This window comes from Coenobita brevimanus, chromosome 4 (assembly GCF_032717465.1).
Source record: "Coenobita brevimanus isolate Jiangsu-jjx chromosome 4, ASM3271746v2, whole genome shotgun sequence".
Taxonomy (NCBI): domain Eukaryota; kingdom Metazoa; phylum Arthropoda; class Malacostraca; order Decapoda; family Coenobitidae; genus Coenobita; species Coenobita brevimanus.
In genome coordinates this window covers 36,561,023-36,585,101 of record NC_136957.1, presented here as the reverse complement: position 1 = coordinate 36,585,101, position 24,079 = coordinate 36,561,023, and the positions used below count along the sequence as shown (strand labels likewise).

Here is a 24,079-nt window from a genome sequence, read left to right as displayed (position 1 = left end):
TAACTGTATTGCTTTATACACTTTGCCCATTCTAACTTCTAAGGAAATTCATGGTGCCACTGTATAACTTTCTCAATTACATTTAGTAACAATAGTTACTAGTGTACAGTATGTTTTATGCAATACCATAACCTCCCCCCCCCAAAAAAAAAAAACAAGTTAATAGCAGTGGTTAATCACAGTGTAAACTGGATGAGAAAACTGGGCAGATGGATATGAGATCACTCACACAAATGCACTTGCCCTATGTTTATCACCATAGAGGTCAGACAATCTACATGATATAAAACACATCAATGATATTTCGTCACTTCTGTACCAAAAACATCAATAAACATCTATATACATATTTATATTCCCCATAACATGTATTTATATCATAATAATGTCCCAGTATAATAAAACACTCTACAAGCAACTACAGGCTACAATAATCGCTACAAATTACTGTAAAAATAAATAATCTCACTGACACATTTCTAAACAGCATAGAGCAGCATAGCATCAAAATAATTAACATTATACAAAAAACAATTATCAAAAACAGAATAATACAAAAAATACAAATAATACTATACTACATGGATTACCCTGCCTCTAAACAGTCACAAAACTTGACCATACATATTAATAATATGTTTCAAAATATATACATTATATATAGTCAAAATCTAATAAGTAACTGATATTTTGGGACCTACATTGTATCATTATCACCCCAACCCTTAAACCCCCCAAAAGATGGAGTGAGGTAGGATCAAGAAATATGGAAAGTCATCAAATTAGAAGAAAAAGCAATTACTGTACCTTTAGACTTGCGAATATTGTTCTCAACTCACAGCTACACTGCAGGCCTGAACCAATGAACTCAATATAACACAGTAAATGAGTTACTGCACTATCATATTCTGACACCAGAGGTTGGAAGTACTTTTGAATACTAGATAACTATAGTTGTGCTGCAAATAAAGAAAACCAAGAAACATTATCAAAACACTTTCTCATGGCAGGAAGCATATTATAATTACTGTATACTGCCTTTAAGGAATTTGTAACGATGCAAACGTTGTGAATTCCTTTACTCTTACCTTATTTTTTACAAACTCTTTCTCAAAACCTTTAAAAAAAAAAAAAAAAAAAGTGGTTTACTGGATGATTTTGCTTTAGCAGTACAGTAGCAGTAGTTTTTGCCACAGATTCATCTAAATGTAAACCCAACAGACTGCTGGTTGAAGTCCTCCCACCCCACCCCTTTTGCAGTCAAAAATCCCCTTTTCTTGAGACAGTAAGTACAGTATACTGAGGAGCACCTGTACAACTGAGCAGCAAGGTATCTGACTGATGATGCAAAACATTCAGCTTGCATTTATGTTTCTAGTTTAGGCAGGGTCTCATTTCATTTTGGTCAACACAACCACCCAACTATTCATCCATCCATCCATCATCCAATCCTACGTTGCCCCATGAGGAGTGTAGGAGCCCGGGGCTAGGCAAGTTGGTCCTGACATTTAAGATGGGAGTGACCAGTCTCACTCATCCCTGAGTGGCATTACGTGGGCAATAAACCCCAACCATCCCCTGGATATAAACCTTCACCAGCTCAATTCGATATGGAGCACCTTAATTACCCACTAAAGCAACCAGGCACCAAAATCTGGTTATATGATTGCCACCCAGCATTGTAAATGGTTTCCTGGTGTACAGGAAACCATTTGGCTTGTCACTTAGTGCAGAATCACCCATAGGCAGAAGGAAGAGGAAAGAATGAAGGAAAGAAAGACAGAAGAGTAAAGACAATCCTCATTGTAAGTCAAAGAAGTTTTCTAAAATATCACAAATCCCCCATAAAACTGACAATTACAAATGGAAAAATCCAGCAAAGTAGCTTTAATAGCAACAACATAACTTCCACAGGATGATGATGATACAGTTATTAATTTCTTTTGTGACATTAACCCACTGAAATCTGGCAACATATTTTTTTACAATTTATTCTTACCAATTCCACATTGTTTTACCAAACTTAGGAAAGACTTCTTGCACTGAACTGGCTGAATATTAACTTAGACATATCACTTCTTTTTCATAATTCAATATGTGTTACTACAGAAATATCAGACTGTATACCATTAATTACGATGCCAATTATCTAACTAACAGAACCAAGCTGTTAGTCTAGAGTACTCCTGTGTCACTCATGAACAACAAAATCCTGTGCATCAATAATTAAGATACAAATTATTTATCTAACAAAGCCAAATTGTTAGTCTACACTGCTCTTCTCTAAGTACCTATTTACTTATTAATGTCATCAGTGAGGTATCCGGCATTATGAAAAGGGTGAGTATAAGTAACCCCTTAAGTCTGATAAATTTTTTTTATCATCTTCCTTCAAGTACCAGATGATCTGATTACATTCCAAAAGGTCCTCTAATAATGAAGAGATTAATGGTAAATTAAACTGGTAATGACAACATATCCCTCCAATTCTCAGAGTCTATACTAATGAGAATAAAATCATCTGTGGAGAGCAAGAAAATGAAAACTCTGTCACTGGACCAAAAGTGGTTTAAGTGCCGCCCCAACCCACGCAAAAGGGTCAAACTCAAAAGTGGAACAAGAGGCATTATACCATCTCTTTCTTGGTGATTCTTTTTGCATATTATACAAGAGCATTCTCTTGTGCTATGAGGAGAGGATGGAGGATGACAACTGGGTGCAGATGGCGAGAGGTGTGAATGCTGAAGTAAAGCTGTGAGAGGCAAACCTAAAAAGAACCAGGACAGAGGCATAGAGTGTGACCTCTGGGATAGGGGACTGAACAGAGGCGGATAAAGATCGAATATATGGAGAGCTGCCATTAGGTGGCCAAGGCAAACATATGGATGCACGTTGGGGCATTCAGAAATGAACAAATGAATAACAACAGCTTGCATCATAAACATACGGGAGGATATCTAGATGTAATGTGCAGACAAAATCAGAAAGGAAGAAGTGTTATGAAATCTGCTAAGCCACTCTGAATGCGACCCTGCCATAATCTTATTCTTGTATACTGCATGATGAAAAATAAACATGGCAGTCAAACAGGTTCACCATCTCTTACAAAAAACTTACTCTGGAAAAGCAACCTTGTAAACATCCTCATAATGGTCCGCAAAATGCACCTCAAGACCATCTGTTATAAACTCGGGGAGATCACTAAAGTCTTTTTTGTTCTCTGCTGGAAGGATTATGCAGTTTACACCAACACGCTTTGCCTGAAAAATATAAAAAAAATAATCACCACCATCACTCATCATTACCATTATTCTAAACTTATTTTCCATTAATATATGTAATACATCCAACATGCTTCACCTGAAAAAGAAAATATATAGTATATATATCATCACCATTCATCATTACCATTATTCTAACCTTATTTTTCACCAATATACTGAACAAATAAATCAAATAAGATCATGATTTAGAAAACAGAAAACATAAAGGTAGTCAATCAACAGTACCTACAGAAATAAATAAACTGCATGAAGTAGAAAATAGGTGGCTGAAGATCAATGTGATGCATGTTTACAAAAAGCCTCTAATTACCTACACACCAAGAATATGGCAAGATTATTATTATTAGTGGTAGTAACTGATTAATTTATTTATTTACTTGACACAAATCATGAGCTCAGCAGCATTTACGATAAAAAGTTGCATTAATATTGCTATCAGGTTAAATCATCCAAACACTTTAATCATGTTTATTGTGAACCTTTAAGTATTAATAGATGCCACAAATACCATGGCATTAGATGGAATAAAATGCTGTGTATCATGATAATGCTTAAAGTGCTAATGATTACTCTGTAGCTATGATAACAGTACTGTACTGCATTACAGTAAGACACAATCTAATTGATACAGTAACTCAGTATCAATAGCACAGTTAAACTTCTATAATATTTCTACGACTACAGCACTGCACTGACAATGATGATGTATAAAGCAAGGTAAAAAATAATAATAATAATAATAATAATAATAATAATAATAATAATAATAATAATAATCCAGAGCTACAGGAAGGCTGGTACATTAATGAAGTCTGTATGGCTGGGCTTGCTTTTATTTATATGACCTTATTAAGTGAACAGCCTTCACACAAAACCTAAAAGTACTTTATTATTGTGGGGGCTGTTTAATAAATCACCACATACTATATGTACTACTATACTGTACTATACCAACAACAGTAAACGTCCTTTAATCCGACCACCAATAATCCAAATATCCCAATACCCCAAATTTTTCGAGGCAGCAGATAATTTTAAGTGCAGTAATATATTTAAGTGTACCGGGTGAACATTAAGTGAATTACAGTAAGTTACTGTTGAGTGAACTGAATGAAAACTAAGTGAAGTGGATTTTTTTCTCTTGGCTTTATCTATGAATTTATCTGGCTTGGACTTGCCCTTGGATTTGGATGTACCTGTCTGCAATTATTCAGCTTCCCCCCCCCTCCCCATCTACACTTCTATGTATTTGTGGTGGGTAAAACAATAACCCATACCATTTTTAAGTGTTTATTTAATGGTCATGTACATATTCCTAATGTTGTCAGAGGTCCCTCCCAGTAGTCCAAAAAAAACAATTGTTCTAAATACCCTCAGTCCCCTCCCATTCAGATTACAGGACTTTTACTTCTTCTACTACTACTACTACCACAGGTGGTATACTAAAACTAATGTATACTGCACTTTATCATATAAGAACATGCAGTAATCTATATGAACAAGCATCAGCACCACCATCACCACTAATGTCATCATATTTTCCACTATCAAATGGGGGAGGCTGTGGCTGAATCAGCAGAGAGGTGGCCTGCAGTCCTTATGGACCCAGGTTTAAATCCTGGCAGAGGCAGGGAACAGTGTAAGAATTTGAATTTCATTAAAGCAGACTTTACTGATCTACCAGAAGACCCATCGACATGTCGTAAAATATCCCTGCTAATATCAATACACCATATCAGTATGAGACAGCCCTAGCATGTAGTCCATATGGATGGTGGGTGTTAGCGCCAAAGTGGTGACATGTGGAGGTGAATGGTATGTAGGAGGACTACTGGGGCTTGGAAACAGGCTCTGAATCCTATGCCCAGACTCTGACACATTATAAAAAAAAGGATGGGCAATGATGCTCACACTAAAAGTCTTCTCATTCATGCCTCCAGTAAGTAGAGTAATACCTTCTGTCATCTTATTTTTCATTAACAAATGGGGTAAGTAGGATGGACAATGATACTCACAGCAATAGTCTTTTCCTTAATGCCTCCAACGGGTAATACCTTCCCAGTGAGCGATACCTCTCCTGTCATGGCCAGGTTCTCCCGCACTGGCTGGCCTCGTGCCAGTGACACCAATGCTGTCACAATTGTCACACCAGCACTCGGACCGTCCTTGGGTGTTGCTCCCTTGGTGCAAAACAGATGACCTTTGTAACTCAGCAAGAAATATATTATGTAAAATGAAAAGTAGTTATTAGAAGAGTACTCTCAGGTGAATTGTCAAGCAGCTCCATCCACCATCCAGTCCATTATTCCCCCATCATGGGCTAAGAGGCCATGAGCTAAGCTACTGAGTCCTAATATTAAAAGCAAAGGTTAATGAGTTGCTTTCCCCTTAGCAACTCCAAACACATCTTGGTTCTAAACCCTCATGAGTCAGTTCCAGTTGGAGTGGCTTATGCACTAGACCACCTAGCATCCATTTGGTGGTTCTTTGGTTGCCACCCAACTTCATACAAGGTAGCAAGATTACTGTAATATAAAAATGGAACTACATTGGTAATAACATGAAGTTCATCCTTGACTGGTGCTGCCTTGGGCTGGAAAAAATGGATGAGGTAATATTCTTAAAACCATGATAATGAAGACATACGGAGGTCCCAGGTTTCTGACTGTTATAACCCTACAGTCTGAGCAGTCTATTAATCAGAATACAACTGTCTAACAGATACAAAACAAAAAGCAATGTATGGAAAGGATTAATCCATTCGCTATGATGATATCTTTTTCGTTATTTTCTTAGCAACTCCACATGAATTTACTCTGCACAGTAAAAACTTTCTGAACAGGAACAGTGGCCTAAATGATTGTTCAGCAACTTGGCAGGAAATGCTCAAAGAAAATCTTCATCACAGTGACTCTTGTAAAGCCCATCCTCATGCCACTCCTCAATAGACAGCCTTATAATATACTGATGGTGGGTATTAATGCCAAAATGGAGACAGGTGAAAATGTGTGGTATGCAGGAGGACTGCTAAGTTTCATGGGAGAGGGGGGGGGAATCTAGACCCCCCTTTTCACCTAAGGATGGTATAAGGGGAAAGGGGGGGATGGAAGAACTCAAAAAAAAAAAAAAAAGTACCTCTGGGACATGGAGGTGAATGGTGGATTTATCGAGGAAGGTGTTATCTGGGAAGCGCTGCGAGATGAACTGTTTGGCAAAAGTGAGAGCAATGCGAGTAGACTCCTTCATGACATCACCCAGGTGGCCAGTCGTCTCCAGGCTCCCCTCCCTGTCTCCCTCCTGGCGTCGGGCAACGGTCTCAATGTACAGGGTCGACCCACCTGCAGAATGGAAAAACGGTGAGAATGGTGGACAGGAGTGGACAAGGTGAGAAATATGGACAGGAGTGGGAAAGAAAGTGAGAAAAAAAATGTAAGGAGTGGGAGAAAGGTGAGAAATGTAGATAGGAGTGGGCAAGATGGTGAGAAATGTACAGAGGAGTGAGCAGGAAGGTGAGAAATGTGGACAGGTGTGGGCAAGAAGATAAGAAATGTGGATAGGAGAGGGCAAGGTGAGAAATGTGGATACAAATGGGATAGAAAATGAAAAAGGTGGATAGGAAAGAGCTAACTGCAACTATGAAACTTGTTGCTGCTGTTGTAGGTATCACTGCCTGAAGGTTATCTGAATATCAAACAAGTGGGCTGCAGGCTGAAGCTGCCAATTCTCTTGCAGTCCATCCTCCTTCTTTCAGGGGATAGGGAGGAACCTGAGGTTGTAACAAAGGAAGATGGTACAACAGAAGGCCATCTGCATAACTAGAATCACATGAGGGTGTGAAGAAATAAGAATATAAAATATACAAAAAGCATATTATGCCAAAACAAAAAGTATAATAATGTAACTAGTTCTTTCCTCACCTGCCATACTGTACATAAATAAAATTAAAGATAGTCAACAAAAATTAGCTTGGTTCAGAGGGTGAATACAATACTGAAATGGGCGAGCAGACTACAGAATGCTCTAAACCACAGCATCACTGTACTGTACTCAAGCTGTTGGGAATACCCTAGTGCACAAGTTCTGAACATTTTTGTTGTTGTTGCTCTACTCCATTCTATCTAGGTGAGTGGACCCACTGACCACAAGCATGCAGCCACCTCCCTATGACTGCCTGCACCTTGTCAGGGTTGCATAGAATGACACGTGGAAAAAGGAGGGGGCATAGCCCGAGGAGGATATGCTGTTTATAACAAACATGTATTAGAGGTAGTCTCAGCCCAGACTGTGACTACTTAGTAAATGTGGTTGAGTTACTTCTTTGGGAATGTTGTGCAAGGCCAGCTACAGGGCCTTGGTCCCACATCATTCCCATGGTAGTGTTTCCTGGAGTGATAGTCAAAACTAAAGTATTGAAACAAATTTGTAATATGTGAAATGTGGGGGAAAGCTGTAATATGAAGGTCGTGGTGAAGATTGAAAATGAGTTTATAAATTAATGCCTATCAGTATCTTCTTTCCCTTTCCATATCATGTCAGAAACAGCACCAATTTATGGTCTGTCTGACTGCTGGTGTACAGAGGGAAGGAGCATAATAACTCACCCATGGCTGTCCAAGCAAGTCCCATAACGACCCCAGGTGGTGTCTCCTCATACATCCGATCGTGGCTAAACTTCGCCTTGCCAACAAATGTCTCCAGGTTCTCCTCTGCCACCTCCACCACCTGGTTCTCCCCGCTGGCAATGGTATATGCTGCGCGCCTCATGATTCGTTCTATGTGCTTCTGAAGGTTGCGCACGCCTGACTCTCGGCAGTAGTGTCGGATAAGTCTGTCAATGGCCGTGTCTTGCAATGATAACTGTAATTAAAAGATGGGATGAGATCCTGCTCATGACTATCATCACCATCACCCTAACCTAATTTCCAATTATATTTCAAGGGGTGGGTAAGGTCATAGTAAAGGAAAATGATAATCAATTATCATCACCCGAGCACAATTCCCTACGTTCAATGAGGTGTGAATGAGTAAAAGCTAAAATATGATAAGGTAAAGTACAGTTTCATCATCATCCTAACTCCATTTCCAACTAATAAAAAGGGATGAGTACAATAAAAGCATAAAAGTAGGAGGTAGTTTCTATGACATGGAAGGCATCTACCATGAACATTAGGAGAATCACAGGAGCTCTTGTTGTGTCAACCCAGCATTTTTGAGAATGAGGTTCTTCCTGGTTAGAAATGTCTAGAAATGTTACCTAATTAGTTAGTAACTAAAGTAGACCACTGTCACCATCTGGACAACTCCCATATGTAGTACGGCAGTAATAGGAGTAGTTGCAACTCTAAGCTATGAAGATGAACATGTTGGACTGGTGGCCTAAGATGGCTTTCTTATGTGGTCCATCCTCCTCCTCTTGGGGAAAAGGGAGGGGCTTGAGAGATGTCTGTAGAACCAGGCACCTCCACAACCCAGCCATACAGATGTCTCCACGTATATACAAAAACTAACTTTAATCTAACCAAACCTAATCTCTCACTCAGATTTTACCTTTGTTTCATCAATACCACAGAGAGTCCGGGCTGTAGGGATGAGGTAAGTTTTTGCAATAGCCATCTTCTCCTCAGCAACATAGCCAGACACATCGATCATCTCCATACGGTCCCTCAGAGGCTCAGGTATTGTATCCAGAACGTTGGCAGTACAAATGAACAGTACCTGAGGAAAACAAAATGGGTGTATCATACACTGCAACTGCCTATCCCATTTTGCCCCCTCCGGAGCATGACAGCCTGAGACAAGGCTAATGCAGTTCAGAACATTTATGGGTGAGAGAACAATTTATGCCCCTGGTAGCGTTTTACGTGACAGAAAAAACTTAAGTTACTTTTAGAACTTCAACTACAGCGTTTAAGTCGCTGCTGTCTCTGACCTGCTTAGTTTTGATCCCCAAGAGGTGGACAAATGTTTCCCCATGTAATGCCATCAAGGGAAGTAGGCTGGTCATCTACTCTTAAATATACTGGACAACAGCAACCCAGTCATGAAGCCCTTTGTCTCATGGAGGGTAATGTGAAATTGACTGTTTGGTCGTTATTGGTATTGAGTGGAAAAAATAAAACATAGACACCATCATAGTCAAAACTTTCAGACATGGACGGACATATCCTGTATATTCCATAAGGATATAAATTCCACTACAGGGTATATCAGATGAGATGGACACAAAACTTACACTAGTTAGCACACATATCAGGTTTTGGATCACCTAAATTATAAACAGTGTTTTCACTACAGACAAACCTTGAAATGGCTTAAAATTCATAAGAGAGACATTGTAATCACTGTAGATCTCACCCATATTGCAATTTTAAAAAAAATTCGTGCATAAAAGTGTTTATGTGGCTGAGAGTGTTAAGCATATATTCAGCTGTTCTTGTCCCTCACCTTCGATAGATCAACATTAACATCCAGGTAGTGGTCGAGGAAGTTAGCATTCTGTTCTGGATCAAGCAGCTCCAGGAGGGCAGCTGAGGGGTCCCCCTGGTACCCTCGTCCGATCTTGTCCACTTCATCTATCAGCACTACGGGGTTTTCAGTCTTGGTTTTCTTCAAGCACTGGGCATATAAAGAAAATTTAAAGGAAGAAAAAAAGGGATAAAATGCATGAAGAAAATGAGAGAAGGAGTACTACCACCAGATAAACAATTTTCTAAAAGCACTGTGTAAATGGAGAAACTTGGTGGAAGAAAATGAATAAAAAAGTTTTTAAAAATAATACCAACAGATAAACTTTTTCTCAGTCTTGGTCTTCATTAGGCATTGTGTGTATGGATAAAATAGCGGAAAAAAACTGATTAATGGGTAAATAGGTGACAATTTGAAAATAGTAGAAAAAAAATGGTTGCAAATTTATTTTTTCAGGTAGTTTCCAACATTATAATCATATGGCAGTCGTGGAATTCTGCACTGCACACTGCACACTAAGTCTCAGTCAAGGAATTTTTTATTTTTCAAGCAAATAGTAATAAAATTTCAATAAATGGACCTAAAATTCATACATTGGAGTAATCATGGCACTGTGAAATATGACAGATAGACAGATACACAGTTAAAGATATAACACTCACCTGAATAAGCTTGCCTGGCATGGCCCCCACATACGTGCGTCTGTGACCCTTGATTTCAGCCACATCCGTCATTCCACCAACACTGAACCTGAAGTACTGAGGGAATGGAAATTGACCTCTTCAATCCAATCGCACATTTTTCATTTTACTTAAGGTACCAACAGATGATATCAATCAACCTGGGACTGATATCAAATAGTGAAGGGGTTACTGTAGTTTATATCCAACCTCTCCAACTGGAAATTCCCCTCCCCCCATTTTTTTTAAACAGCCATAAGGACATCATACAAGTTTCTCACTAGCATAAAAGAATTACAGTACCAACCTCTCTGTTCAAAGCACGTGCGATGGAGCGAGCGATGCTGGTCTTGCCAACACCTGGGGGGCCGTGGAAGCACAGGATCTTACCCTGGGTGGTCCCTCGCAGCTGAGCTACTGCAATGAACTCTGAGGAGGGTACAGAGTTGTTGTTATTATTGTGTGTCCAGGTTCATCTGGACATAAAGCAGGTAGACTGCAGGCTAAAGCAGCCCTTCTCCAGCAATCTACAGTCCTCCTTTCAGGTGGGGACAGGAAGGGAGCTGAGTGACATTTGTGTAACTGGGCATCACTACTTCTCAGTTGTCAATGCCATCTTCTGAAGGCCTCTCTCTATAATGCCAGGGTAGTGAGTAAAAGTAATAAATACAGGATTATTCTTACAGTCTGAATGAAGTACAGAAATCTCTTGCAAAAAGACAGGGTTGCATTACCCAAATATCGCCTAACATGTACCATATTCAGTTAATAGCAAGGACTATGATAAGTGGAAAGTGGCACTGGAAATTTCATAACAGTCTTCCTTCACAATTTATTATCCATATCAGACCGTTGTTGCCTCCTGTACATTACTATGGTAAAATATGTTGAATCTAAAATTCTACAGCTAACACAGAAAACCATATTGAAGTGTAACAGGCATGTTAAATCACTTAGAAAAATGTTCTATGAAGGATACAATGCCACTTAAAATACAGTCCAGAATCTTTTACCTAAAATCCTCTTCTTGACATCCTCCATGCCATAGTGGTCCTCATCTAGAATATGCCGTGCTTGAGCCAAGTCCAGGTTCTCCTCTGAGGTGATTCCCCATGGCAGCATTGTCAGCCAGTCTAGGTAGTTCCGTGTCACATTGAATTCTGACGAGTGGTTGTCTAGGAACCCTAGTTTGTTCAGCTCCTCTTCAATCACATCCTGCACTGCCTTGGGTACTATTTTTTCCTGGAAATACAATACACTGATTCATCACACAACTAAACTGTACTGCATACAAGACATACAATATTTTCTTTCCTCCATCCTCCTACATCTCCAAACTTCTTACTTCTCCCAGATCCATTAGATCCATCAGAAGTAAGTCGGAGTACAAAAGCAGAGTAGTAGTAGTAGCAGCAGTTGTAGTAGTAGTAGTAGTAGTAGTAGCAGCAACACAGCGCCCAGTGCATGTGCTTATTACATTAATACTGTATTGTTTTAATTATCATTATTATCAACATAACCAAATCCCCATTATCAATACATGAATGACAGCATGCAGTAAAAAAAAAAAAAAAAAAAAAAAAAAAAAAAAAAGGCACAATGAAGCTGGAAATTCAAACTGCATATTCAATCCTTCAAACTGATAATGTACACAGGTACAGGTAAAAAATGAGAAATGTAACTAGCATTATAATTTGGGGGGGATCAGTAAATACAAATCACAACATTCAACAAACCTTTAGCCTGGCCCTGAACTTCTCTTCAATAGCATCCTTGTCCTCCTTCTCAATGCCAAGTTCTTTCTTGATGACCTTGAGCTGTTCCTGCAACATATACTTCCTGTGTTGGGACCGCACCTTCTCCTCCACCTCCTGCAACATAACACACGGTTCAGTATACAATGATTCCTCACAACACCAAAGGAGTAAATTCCTTGAAATGAGGATTTTTCCAGCAAAGAAACATTATTTTCCCAAATATTACAACTCCTGTTTAGGGATGGAAATAAGTATCAAAATACAATCAGTGGTGTGATCAGGTGTATCTGTGTGTACTAAATGTTAAAGTCTACACACATTTTAAAGATATAAGTAATAATTTTGCTAATTTGAACATTATGAAATGTGACCCTTCATTGCACAACACAATGCTGTGTGAAAACTATTCCTATGAATATGACAGCTTTAGTGTATGTGTGTGTGTGTGTGGGGGGGGGGAGTGCTTCGTGAAAGCATGTGAAATGAGGCCTTACTGTAAAGTATGTACTGCTGCAGACAGTATATAATACTGATACACTTTTTTAGATGATCAACTACAAAGCAAGCCCGTAACATATGCTGCCTTTACTAGGTTCATTTGGTTTAATTCCTAAGTAATTACAGAAATGTTGCCAATTACTGTATAGTTCCACTGACACATGCAAAGTTGATCTGTCACTTTCCCTATTTTACAACACCAAATGTATGGTGTGATACTTTCAAATATGTCCCTGATTTTTAACAAGGATCGCCTATAGTTTCAAAAGTTCACTGAACTCCACATCACTCGGTTTTAAAAGTCAATGCTCAGTGATATATTATTATTCATAACGAAATAATCTATGTCTGCAGCTGTACAGCCGAGTCCAGAGCCACAGCAATAATATACAGGAGAGGGTCATAATTTCACAGTGACAAGAACGGTTCAAATGAAAAAATTATACCCATCATACTGCAACTGTGTCAGAAGGTCCACATCACAAATTCATTATAAGGTATAATTATTCTACCACAGAGACATTTGTTCACATAATCTGGATAGTTCCCAGGTAAGTCCTTCTTTATGATGGTGCCTTCTGAATTTTGTTACTGCTATCATCAAACTAGTTTATTCAGTTTTGGAGAGCACCTAGTAGTGAATGGGGTTAACCCGCCCCGTCCCGACGACGTATGGGTACGTCACCACGATTTGCATTTGCCAGTCCCGGCGACGTACCAGTACGTCGTGCAATTGCAAGGTACCTAATTTGCACAATTTTCAATTTTCGCACGTGATTTTTCGTATGTATACACGGGACACCTTCCTCTATTCCTGTACAAGATACCAAGCAGGGACAATGCCTTACACTGCATAACCTCCCCCCTCCCCCCCTCACGCCATTGTCTTGGCAAAGGACCTGTTACCAGTGACCTGGCTAGTAAAGTTATTCAGGGCCAGAGTGATTCCCCAATCGATGACAATGTGGAGGACAATGTTTACATAGCATTAGAAGAAGAAACAGCCAGAAATAATGATCAGGTAGTGTGGCAAAAATAGGTCAGGTATGGTGATTAGTTAGTGAGTGAAACAATGCTTATAATGCCTTTATTACTGCTTGAAAACCAATATACTGTCATACTACATATACATTCGTACCAAGTAAATAAATAAATACCGTTTGTGAGTGGATAAAATAGTTACCCTCCCATAGAACTCGTTTTCTTTGGTGCCAGCATGTTAGAAAACCCACTCAGGTAAGGAGGAACTCCTACCTGGATTGGGCACTTTAAACCTCAGGTGAGCGATTTCTCTATGAATTTTCGATGTTTCTCACCAAAAGCGAAGGTTTTAGCCAAAAAAAAAAAAATCGAAAATACCTCGGGACTGGGGGATGTCGGAGGTGCGGAATACCTCGGGACGTGACGGGTTAAAGATCTATCTATCTATCTATCTATCTATAGCCCGACGCCCTAATCCCGCAAAGGGTGGCCACAGACAAAACGCCTCCAAGTCACTCTGTCACCCACCATTTGACTCCCCTCCCCCCAACTCACCCCCCCCTCCCTCATATACTTCTCAACTCCATCCCTCCACCTCATCCTCGGTCTACCCCTCCCTCTCCCTCCCTCCACCTCACCTACATACACCCTCTTAGTCAGTCTTTCATTCTCCATTCTCTCCACATGTCCAAAGATGGCTACATCAAACCCCTCCAGCCTCTACTGAACTGCATAACATCATCTGAAGTCAATAAAATAAATCAGAACACATTGTGTTTAAATGACTAGATGTCATAGGCTAAAGGAATGACAGACTAATGAAGACAATTCCAAAGTTGGCCAGTTGCATACATTATGTTCAGTAAATTTGGGGACTGGTTCTGAAAACCAGTTACCACAGAAATCTATGATAAACTGACATCTCTGTGTCTTACAGGTGACTGGTATATTACACTGATACGCAGTGTTCTCTAAGCTTGTCTTACATAGTTGGGACTGACTGTTCTGATGCTAAGTTCAACCACCATGAAGCAAATAAATAACAATGTTTTTTTCGGCCCCAAAATCAATGGAAATGCTGTCTTCCTCTATGGCCAAGCAGACTCTACTAGGAAATAATATTGCCTAACAAGAGAAGTATAAAAAATAACTAGTCTTCACTCAACCAGAATGGTTTGCACCACAACATACCTTTGCAATAGATGCCTGAAGTTTACTTAGTTCATACTCCTTCTTCAGCAATGATAATGCCAGCAAAAGACGAGCTGGAATCTGGGGAAGATTTTCATCATCATCACCATCATCACATTTCTGTCTGAACTGCCCTCTATATGCCAAATTGGGACACCAGTCCTGCTAGATCTCAGCCCCACAACTTTGGGAGAAAGCACTTAAAGAATTCAAATTCATGCAAACTTCTTACAATATTCAGTGACTTTGAAAAATCTCCCTAGCTGAATAAAACTGTCTGGAAACAGTAAGATTAAAATGGAAAAATGTCATAGTGTAGTCTACGATCTTCCTTTTAAGGGAATGGAAAGGGAAATGAGATGTTTGTGTAATGGGTCAGTGGATCTGCCTGGATATATCTGTGCCACCACATAAAGGCACCTATTTTCCAGCATGAGTCTATAGTAAATTACACACAGACTTCCTACTGCCTATCAAAGTTCCACTGATATCTACAAAGCTGATATACCAATTTTTTTCAAACTTACAACAACAAATGTATGATTAAATTGTGATAAATATTATTTTGCAACATATCTCAGACACATAATCATGACTTAATAATCTTGTTGTTTGTTACTGTTGTTGTGGTTACAGGTTAATCTGGAAATGAACTCAGTGGACTGCAGACTAAAGCTGGCCCTCTGCTGCAGTCCACCATCCTCCTTTTGGGAGATGGGAAGGGGATAATGGACATTTTTAATACTGGGTAACAGAATCTCACCATTAGATCCGTGTTATCACAGAAAAGCATCACTCTCCAGCAATGACAAGAGTTATTTCGTCAACTAGAATAAATTGAAAAAAACCTCTTGCATTTCTTTAAGTTTTCCCACTAAATGATGAAGTTAGGCATGAACTAAAAAAAACAAAGAGAAAGATCGGAAGTAAGATTTTATATGTAAACTTCAAAAATTCTGAGGAAGCCAAGCTCACCCCTTCAATTCGGTGATGCATTTTTTGTTCTAGTCACGCTAGCAGTGGACAATTTGATCATTTGACTGTGAAAGTTACATTTTTATATTTCATTCAGGCTACACCCAAATAATTTTATTGAATTGAGGAAATTTTGGCAGAGAGGGTTAAAAATATGTAAATAAAACTATATTAATTAAAAAAAAAATCTTATGCATAACTTAAGCTCAAGAGACTTATAAACAGTCACTGAACCACAACAAATTCGCACTCCTCAAGTAGCTGACCTGACTAGACCTGACCTGACTAGACCTGACCTAACAAGACCTGACTGACCAACCTAACCTGACCCAACCCACCCAAACCTCACCAGCCTTGTGCTCAAGTAACTGCTAACCTGACCTAACCCAACCCAATTTAACCCAAAGAACAGTACACTTCTCAAGTAATTATTGATCTGATCTGACCTGACCCCACCAACACTGAGCTCCTATAGTAACTGCTAACCCAACTCCACCAACCTTGCGCTCCTCAAGTAACTGCTGAAGCTCTGACGGTGCAGCAGTGGTGAGGGATCCAGCCAGGTCAGCCAGGTAAACAGGGTTGTCCACCACACGCTGTCCATGCTGTATGATCTGCTGCACGCTCTCACGGTACAGTGGGTTCAGGGCAATGATGTCGCGGATTGTTTTGATGATTTCTTGTGTCAGTGCCTACACAAGGATACACATAACATTACACTTAGTATATGGATGGCTACCATGAACCCTAAGGTATTACCATGAGAGTCAAGGCTTAACTAGCCACACAATCATCAGTCTCAGGAAGGAAACATTTAGCCACAAGTAAACAGTCAAAACCCAAGCTGAGATCTCACATTTTTACAAATCCGAGATTTCTTTTTTTCCCAACACAGACCAGCAGCTGCAGAGAAGTGCAGTTAATTCTGGCACTTAGCTTTTACACCACAGTGCCATGGCCACTCAGTTTCTTTGATTAACACAGTAAACAAAAACAAGCTTTCCCCCCCCCCCCCTGAAATCATATAAAAACCATTAAGCATTCATCAACCAATCCCTTCTTGCACGATCAGAAGCACAGGGGGCCCAGGGCTTTGCTACTCGGTCCATAATTTTATGGTGGAAGAAACAAGTTGCCTACCCCTGTAATTAATGATCTAACCTGCAGAACTGTATCATCATCATCATCATCACCACCATCTCAATTCCACTCCCAACTGAAGAGATGGGGTAAGGTACCATCCAGAAACTGAATGAATGCACTAAAGCAGAACTATCAAACAGCATCCTTTATGAGATGGGCCACACCAACTTTCACACAGTATTCATGCCTTTCAAATCCTTGCTCAGCCTCTCAGGCATCTTCATATCCATTCAGGAAGCTTCAGGTAAAATCAGATCCATTCAGATGAACTTAAATTTATTCTTCTCATTATTGTTCAACTGAGACCCAATCAGATCAAGTTAGGCCTAATTAAGGCCATTTAGGTCCTTCAAAGAATGGGTTAGAGGAATGGGGTGGAGACATATATGAAAGATGATGGTATGAGTTAGAGGGAAGGTAGCCTTATGGCAGAGGACTGGGTGACATGGAAGAAATTTGTTTGTAGCCACTCCAGAGATTAAAGCCTCTGTCTATAAACTGATAGGTCCTTTAAATCATGTAAGGTCCATCAGAGACACTCTGGTCAATAAGAATAAATTCAGATCATCCATACAAATGTGGATTCCAAACGTTAGGTTTATGAAACTTTGATTCACCTCTGCTAGTCAGGGTGCTGTTGGTGACAGGGAGTGAGTAGGATGAACCAGGACTGAAGTGGATTATGGAGCATGAATACTGAGAATACTCTCATAAGATGGGTGTTGTAAATTTACAATTAAGCTGCTCACTGCATGAGCTTAAATAGTTAGTGTGGGTACAGAGGCTTCAGCATGATGGGTTGGAACAGTGGCGTCATGAATACAAACTTACTCATGAATAAAAACTTCCCCAATAACAATGATGTGGGCAAAGGGTGGGCTGAAAGGGATATCTATGAAAAACATGCATCCCATGAATATGAATATGAGCACTGTATACGGGGTGACATTCATGGAAGTACTGTTCCTCTTGGAAATTCCATGCAATTTAGATTGAGAAAAAATAAAAAAAAGTGAGGGTAATCAAAGTGATATAAGCATGAAAAGCTGAGGTGATGGTCAGTGGTAGGGCAGGCATCTTGTGAAGAGCTGTGGGTGCTGTAGCAGAATGGATGTGATGATGATTTGCCTACTGAACCCAGGGATATCTTTTTTATTTTATTCCTACCATCTTCTGATGATTTTTACTCAGTCTAAGATGAACTTCTGGAACTGGAGGGGTTAGATATAGCCTTAATAAACTCCTTCAGTATGAGAGGCTTTATCTAACTTAAATACCCAGTATAACAGTTGGTAGCAGTAAGAATAAACCACAAGGACACCATCCGGATTCAAGGGTTCAGTTGAGGTTTTCCGCCCTTCAATCACCTGGTGTTCTTAGCAAAATAAAGGAAGGAAAATTAATCAATCAAGTATTCAGTCTGTCACCAGGATCACTAAAGAAATGTCAACTATCCCAAACCAAAGCGACAAAATAATAGACTGACAATGCTTTTGACAGAGGGACAATGCAATGGAACACACACACACACACACACACACACACACACACACACACACACACACACACACACACACTTACAAAACATCTAGCTACTACTCCAAAACCATGGACGAAGAAACGGATGAAAAACAACAATGCACACACCAACCTTCAGTTCCTCAGTGGTCTGGAATTTTTCATGGGTGACATTTTCAACCTTGACCATGAGAACACGGGCAGGGACTTGCTGGGGAGGGACAGTGCTCTCACTTGCTACATCTTCGGTTTGCTGTGGGAAATTATAGATTGTTTGAAACAGTCTGCTAAGGAGAATTAGAGATCACTTGAAACCACTTGCTGTGGGGAATTATAGACTGCTTAAAACTGTCTGCTCAGGGGAATTATTGACCACTTGAAACCATTTGTTGTGGGGAATTGGAAACTGTCTCAAACTGATTGCTGTGAAGAACTACATTGCTTGAAACCATTTGTTGTGAAGAATTATTAACTGCTTTAAACCATTTGATGTGAGGAACAGAGACTGTCTCAAACCAATTAGAGTAATACCTCCATATACGACACCCCTAGATGTGATATCCCAGCTTAACGATGGGAGTAGAAACTGCACCATACCCCACCTAACGATGGCCAAACCCTGGTTTAACGATGGGTTTTGATTTTCTTCACCGATTTTGATATTTTAGACTAAAATTGTCTGTTTAGGTTGATTTACAAACTGTTTTTAGACTTAGATTAATGTGTTTTAGCCACAGGTGGGGTGAACATTATCATTTTGGGGTACAGTTTACTAAGCTTGATTTTTTCCAGACTTATATTTGATGATTTTCAGCCTTGATTTGTTGGTTTTAGTGAGTTATTTACAGGTGTTAGGCTTAGTTAGCTTCTTTGACAGCTGTTAGGCCAATTAGATTGGCTTTAAACTTGTTTTTGGGTTAATTTGGGTAGGTTTTAGGCTTGGTTTAGGGGGAAACCCAAAGCTGGTAAACACCACATCACTTTACATGTTAAAAGTACCTCAATATACGATACCCCGCCTAACGGTGGGGTTTTACCTAACCAATTACACTGTTAAACTGGGGTATGCCTGTACTGTAAAGAATTATAGGTTCTTTGAAACTATTTGCTGTGAGGAATTATTGACTGTCTGCAATGGTTTGCACACAATAATAACACTATAAAAAAGAAAAGCACATGATGATATAACAAAAAGGATAGTACAAGGCACAAAAAAAAAAACTGGCATAGTATTCACATGTACAAGGAAGTACCTCTCACTGTACTAAAAGTAGAATAGTACCAAGGTAATATCATCAATTAAACATGAACCAAACTCAGTACGGTAACAATGTATGGAAATGTACTTGTGTTACAGAAAAATATGAATGGACTTTCTGCTCTATGCATTATACATCAACAGTAGTTCACCTGATGCCACACTTCACCACGGCTCAGAGGCCATTAACATTTGAATTACGAAACTCCGAGCAAGTCTACCCCACAAGAATTCAAGTGAATTTCAATGTTGAATAGAAAGCAAACTTCAAATACTGTCATTAAATCACAGGCATGGTTAAAAAAAAAAAAAAAAAAAAAAAAAAAAAAAAAAGGTCACTGCTGCTCATTTCCAGCTCTAAACAATACCCTAAATTAAACACGAGGCAAATCTTCGTAACTTACCGTTTCTGCATCTTTTTTTCTCTTCTGAACTCTATGCTGTTTTCTTCCTCGTGCCTTGTCATCAGTTCCTGATTTGTCCTCCATAGAGACAGTGATGGGGGAGTCAAAAGGAGGAAGATGGACTTCTACATTGGCTGTTGCAGAAAAAAAAATTCAGGCCAACTGATTTCCCATCTACAGCAAAGGCAAATATTTTATTCATTTTCACCCAACAACATTATGGCCCATTCCAATTAAAATTACCGGTATATAAACTTCAGACAAATAATGATAATCTGTAATACTTATCCAGTATTTCTAAGAAGCTGTCCTCATATACTTCTCTTAACACTGTTGATGATCACAGCATTCTTTCTTTTAAGCATGAGTCCTAACGATGAAATGTGTCACATCTGGACATTGGTTTAATTGTAATACTGATCCTACTTATCACTTATTCTTCCTTTTTAGGTACAGTACATTTCAACTTAGATTATCCTCAACAACTCAAACCCTTCCTAACCCACACATACTCACTCACTCTTAACTTCATCTCCTATAACCATAATCATAAACAGGAATGAAGTCAATGTGAGGGGGTACACGCAAATGTGGAGGAGAATCATGCCATTCTAATTCTGAAATTAGCTACTTTAGCTATTATACCATTTTTACTTGACAACTAACCTTTGCCAGACTTAGCCAGCTCTGTTTCCTCCTCAAGTGGGTCATCTCTGAGGATCTCTGTGATGCTGATGCGACGGTGGGCCATCACAATCATACGCAACTTGTCCCCCATGTCCTGCAGCTCATGGATCTGGACAAATGTGCCCACCGGGTGTAGCTCACTCAGGTTGCTCACCACCTCTCGCTCTTCACTGTCAGAGCGTAAGGGAGGGAGAGAGGAAAAGGGTGAAAATACGATGTTCTTTGTGGTGGTGTTATTACTATTGTTGTTTCTGTCTGTGGATGAGACAAAGAGATGGAGTAGAGAGGTGTATGATAGAAGGAGGTGTAAGTTGGGGGGAAGGCAGCAAAATGGTATGGAACAAGGTGACATGGAGGTGGTTTGTTTGAGGTCACCCCTTATGGGATTAAGGCATCTGAATAGATGGATAGACAGATATTTGTATTTTGAAGTATGGACCAAATATAAATCATCATCATTATCCAGACTTCTTTTCCCACCTAAAGACGGTGTGGTAGAATCCTGGAAAAAAAAAATATATATATATATAAAATAAAAAATAACAAAAATAACCAAAAGTCCACCCAACCGAAAGGGTCACACTTTCATTAACTCAAAATTCAAGCCCCCAGGATACTTACTCCACCTCCTAGGCTTAAATGTCCACACTTACATGCTTCATATTACCAATCAACTACAGTCAATCTGGCAATTACCACTTTATTGGGCAAACAAAGCAGTGCCAAACCCTTGTAACACATTCCTCTGGATAAATTTCTTCCAACCTGATTGATCCGCTGTCAGTTCCCATGCCACATCACCCTCCATGCCTCGCTTTTACACACACTCATTTACCATATCAATTCACCTTCTTCTGGCCTGCCATGCCTCCTCCCACCTTCACCCTTACTCAGATACAAAATATTTAAAATATAAATACAATTTTTCAAAATCCCAGTTTCACAGGATTGCAATGTTCCAAGGAATGCCTTATAAATAAAGTGCCTTCAAACCTTCATCACTTACATATTCTGAAAGCCACAAATGGTAAACAGACATACGGTACTGTAAGTGGTTAACACTCTCACCTTTCATTTTTAGTTAAGAAGACACCTGCATATGGTTGATTTAAGCGAACTTTCCTTCGTATTAAATTTATGAGTTCTGGGTCACCAATCTGTCAACAAGAATGGATAATATTACACAGGTGAACATCTCTGTTGTAGCTGTATCCCCATGCTCGTTTGAGTGTGAACCTTGTGGACCATAGGGTGAAGCTGCCTATCTGCATTCCATCCTCCTCCTTTTGGGGGACAGGGAGGGAGCCAGGGTGGGATGTTTGTATAAATGGGCAGCAGAGACTCCATGTTACATCAATGCCACCTTAGGAAGGAGTCCCTCTCCAGCACCAAACATCCCAATCCCGTTTTTATATAAAGGGTGTGCCATCAAATACAGAAGTATGAAAAAGGTGATACAGTACAAGGTAAATGAAGGGCTCGGTACCTTTACAAAATAATTATCATTATACTCAAATCAAAATCCAGCCCTAATTACCACCAGAGATGATGTCAAGCTGGACCCAGAAGCAAATAAAGATAAGAAAAAAAATTAAGGGAATCAACAAGCAGCATGCCTACAGTAGTGAAATGAACCACACATCATTCACACATGTATATCTTGGCTTAATCTAACAAGCATATCTACACACCACCATGAGCTGCTACCACAGCTAACTTACCATAACAGTACTGATAACAGTACATCTTATTTAAGATACTAAAGTACGATCAAAAGTACTGTGAGTAATTAGTTCAAGTTAAACATAAGAACTTAGCTCACTAAACGAGAGACAACTGTCAGAGATAAAAGATTACTGGTGCTCACTGCATGTCAAACAACACTACATTTAGTGAGGCATCAGACATACTGTGCGCACACACACACACACACACACACACACACACACACACACACACACACACACACACACACACACACCAAGAACAACACACTACCTCAATGATCTTGATGAAACGTGGAAAGACTGGATTCCTGGTGATGGCTATGACTGGAACATTTGGCCACACCTCAGGTACCATCAGGGTGGCAGGAAGGGTCGAGTCACCAGCTGGTTGTTCCCCTCTCCCCCCATCCTGCAACAAAATATCATCATTATAGCAACACCCAAATTCCTTTTTCCATGGTCAAGTTGTTTAATTTAGATCTACTGTATCTTGCCCATGAGTGCTTCAAGAATTACACATAAACTACACTATATTAGGTCTACATTTGTATCTGCTATGGAAGCTCCCTGGGACCTCTCTTAACCAGTTTGTTTGGGGGAAAGCACTAGTTAATATCCTTCTCAACATTATTTAACCAGTGTAGGACAATATTGTAATAAAATGGCTTTAATAAAAGTCAGGATGGTAACATAAGTAAAATGAATCACTTACAAAGACACATAAGGTGACACAATCTGACCTTTTTTCCTCAACAGTGTTTTTCCCAACCTACCTCTCTCTGACTTCCATATCCCTCATCATCTTCACTATGGATCCCTCGCCAGGAAATCTGAAACAAGAAATACACAAATAAATGTCAATACGATAATAATAAAGTACAGTGCTGTGTTCGATTCTTTCAAAAATAATAATACTCTCTCTCTCCCTCTCTCATGTGCATGTACACACACACAACCAGCTAATATTTCAGAGAATACTCCCAGAGGTTAGAAGCCAGGCACACAGCTCCTAGTTCCATCCATTAGTGCATTTACTTTAAAATGAGCCAAACTAGCTGAATGTAAATGAACCTAACCAAATTGAATATTACTGTATAATTATGTGATAACAGGCAGAGGCAGGAGCTGCATTCCAACCCCCATCAGTGGAACAAAGAACATAAAAACAAAAAGATGGATGATTACAAAAGAGAAACTGCTTAAAACTGTATAACCTAAAAGGTGTCCAATCAGCTGAATGTAATTCTGAAATATGCTGAGTTATGAGAGCAGAATACATACTGATTGAAAAGAAAACAGGAGGGTGGACAACTGTACAAGGCATAGGCTACAGTGCACCCTAGCTGTAAGAACTAATTTCTTGTTTGCATGAAACTGCAAACTGAATAGTATGTTATGTTGCCTGATCAATATACTGAAAACATGGTTATCATTAACACCTGCCGATGTAATCTTTGCTTAACATCACCACACAGCCAACTCTCAGTTAAATACTGTACACTCATTATATT

At 39.5% G+C, this 24,079-nt stretch overlaps 1 protein-coding gene across 1 annotated transcript; it reads right to left on the bottom strand.

The window, feature by feature from the left end:
- Positions 1–2,908: 2,908 nt before the first annotated feature.
- Positions 2,909–23,394, bottom strand: Lon (lon protease homolog, mitochondrial). The gene is made up of 18 exons (XM_080269246.1): positions 23,342–23,394; positions 22,840–22,977; positions 21,910–21,998; positions 20,821–21,011; positions 20,155–20,288; positions 18,626–18,745; positions 16,332–16,523; positions 14,857–14,937; positions 12,166–12,300; positions 11,443–11,671; positions 10,737–10,858; positions 10,412–10,507; positions 9,729–9,899; positions 8,832–8,999; positions 7,886–8,141; positions 6,420–6,622; positions 5,300–5,464; positions 2,909–3,260 (listed from the first exon to the last, which is right to left on the bottom strand). Exons 2-18 carry the CDS (start codon positions 22,921–22,923, stop codon positions 3,114–3,116), a joined length of 2,583 nt encoding a protein of 860 aa, XP_080125372.1. The 5' UTR covers positions 22,924–22,977; positions 23,342–23,394; the 3' UTR covers positions 2,909–3,113.
- Between the last annotated feature and the right edge of the window lie 685 nt (positions 23,395–24,079).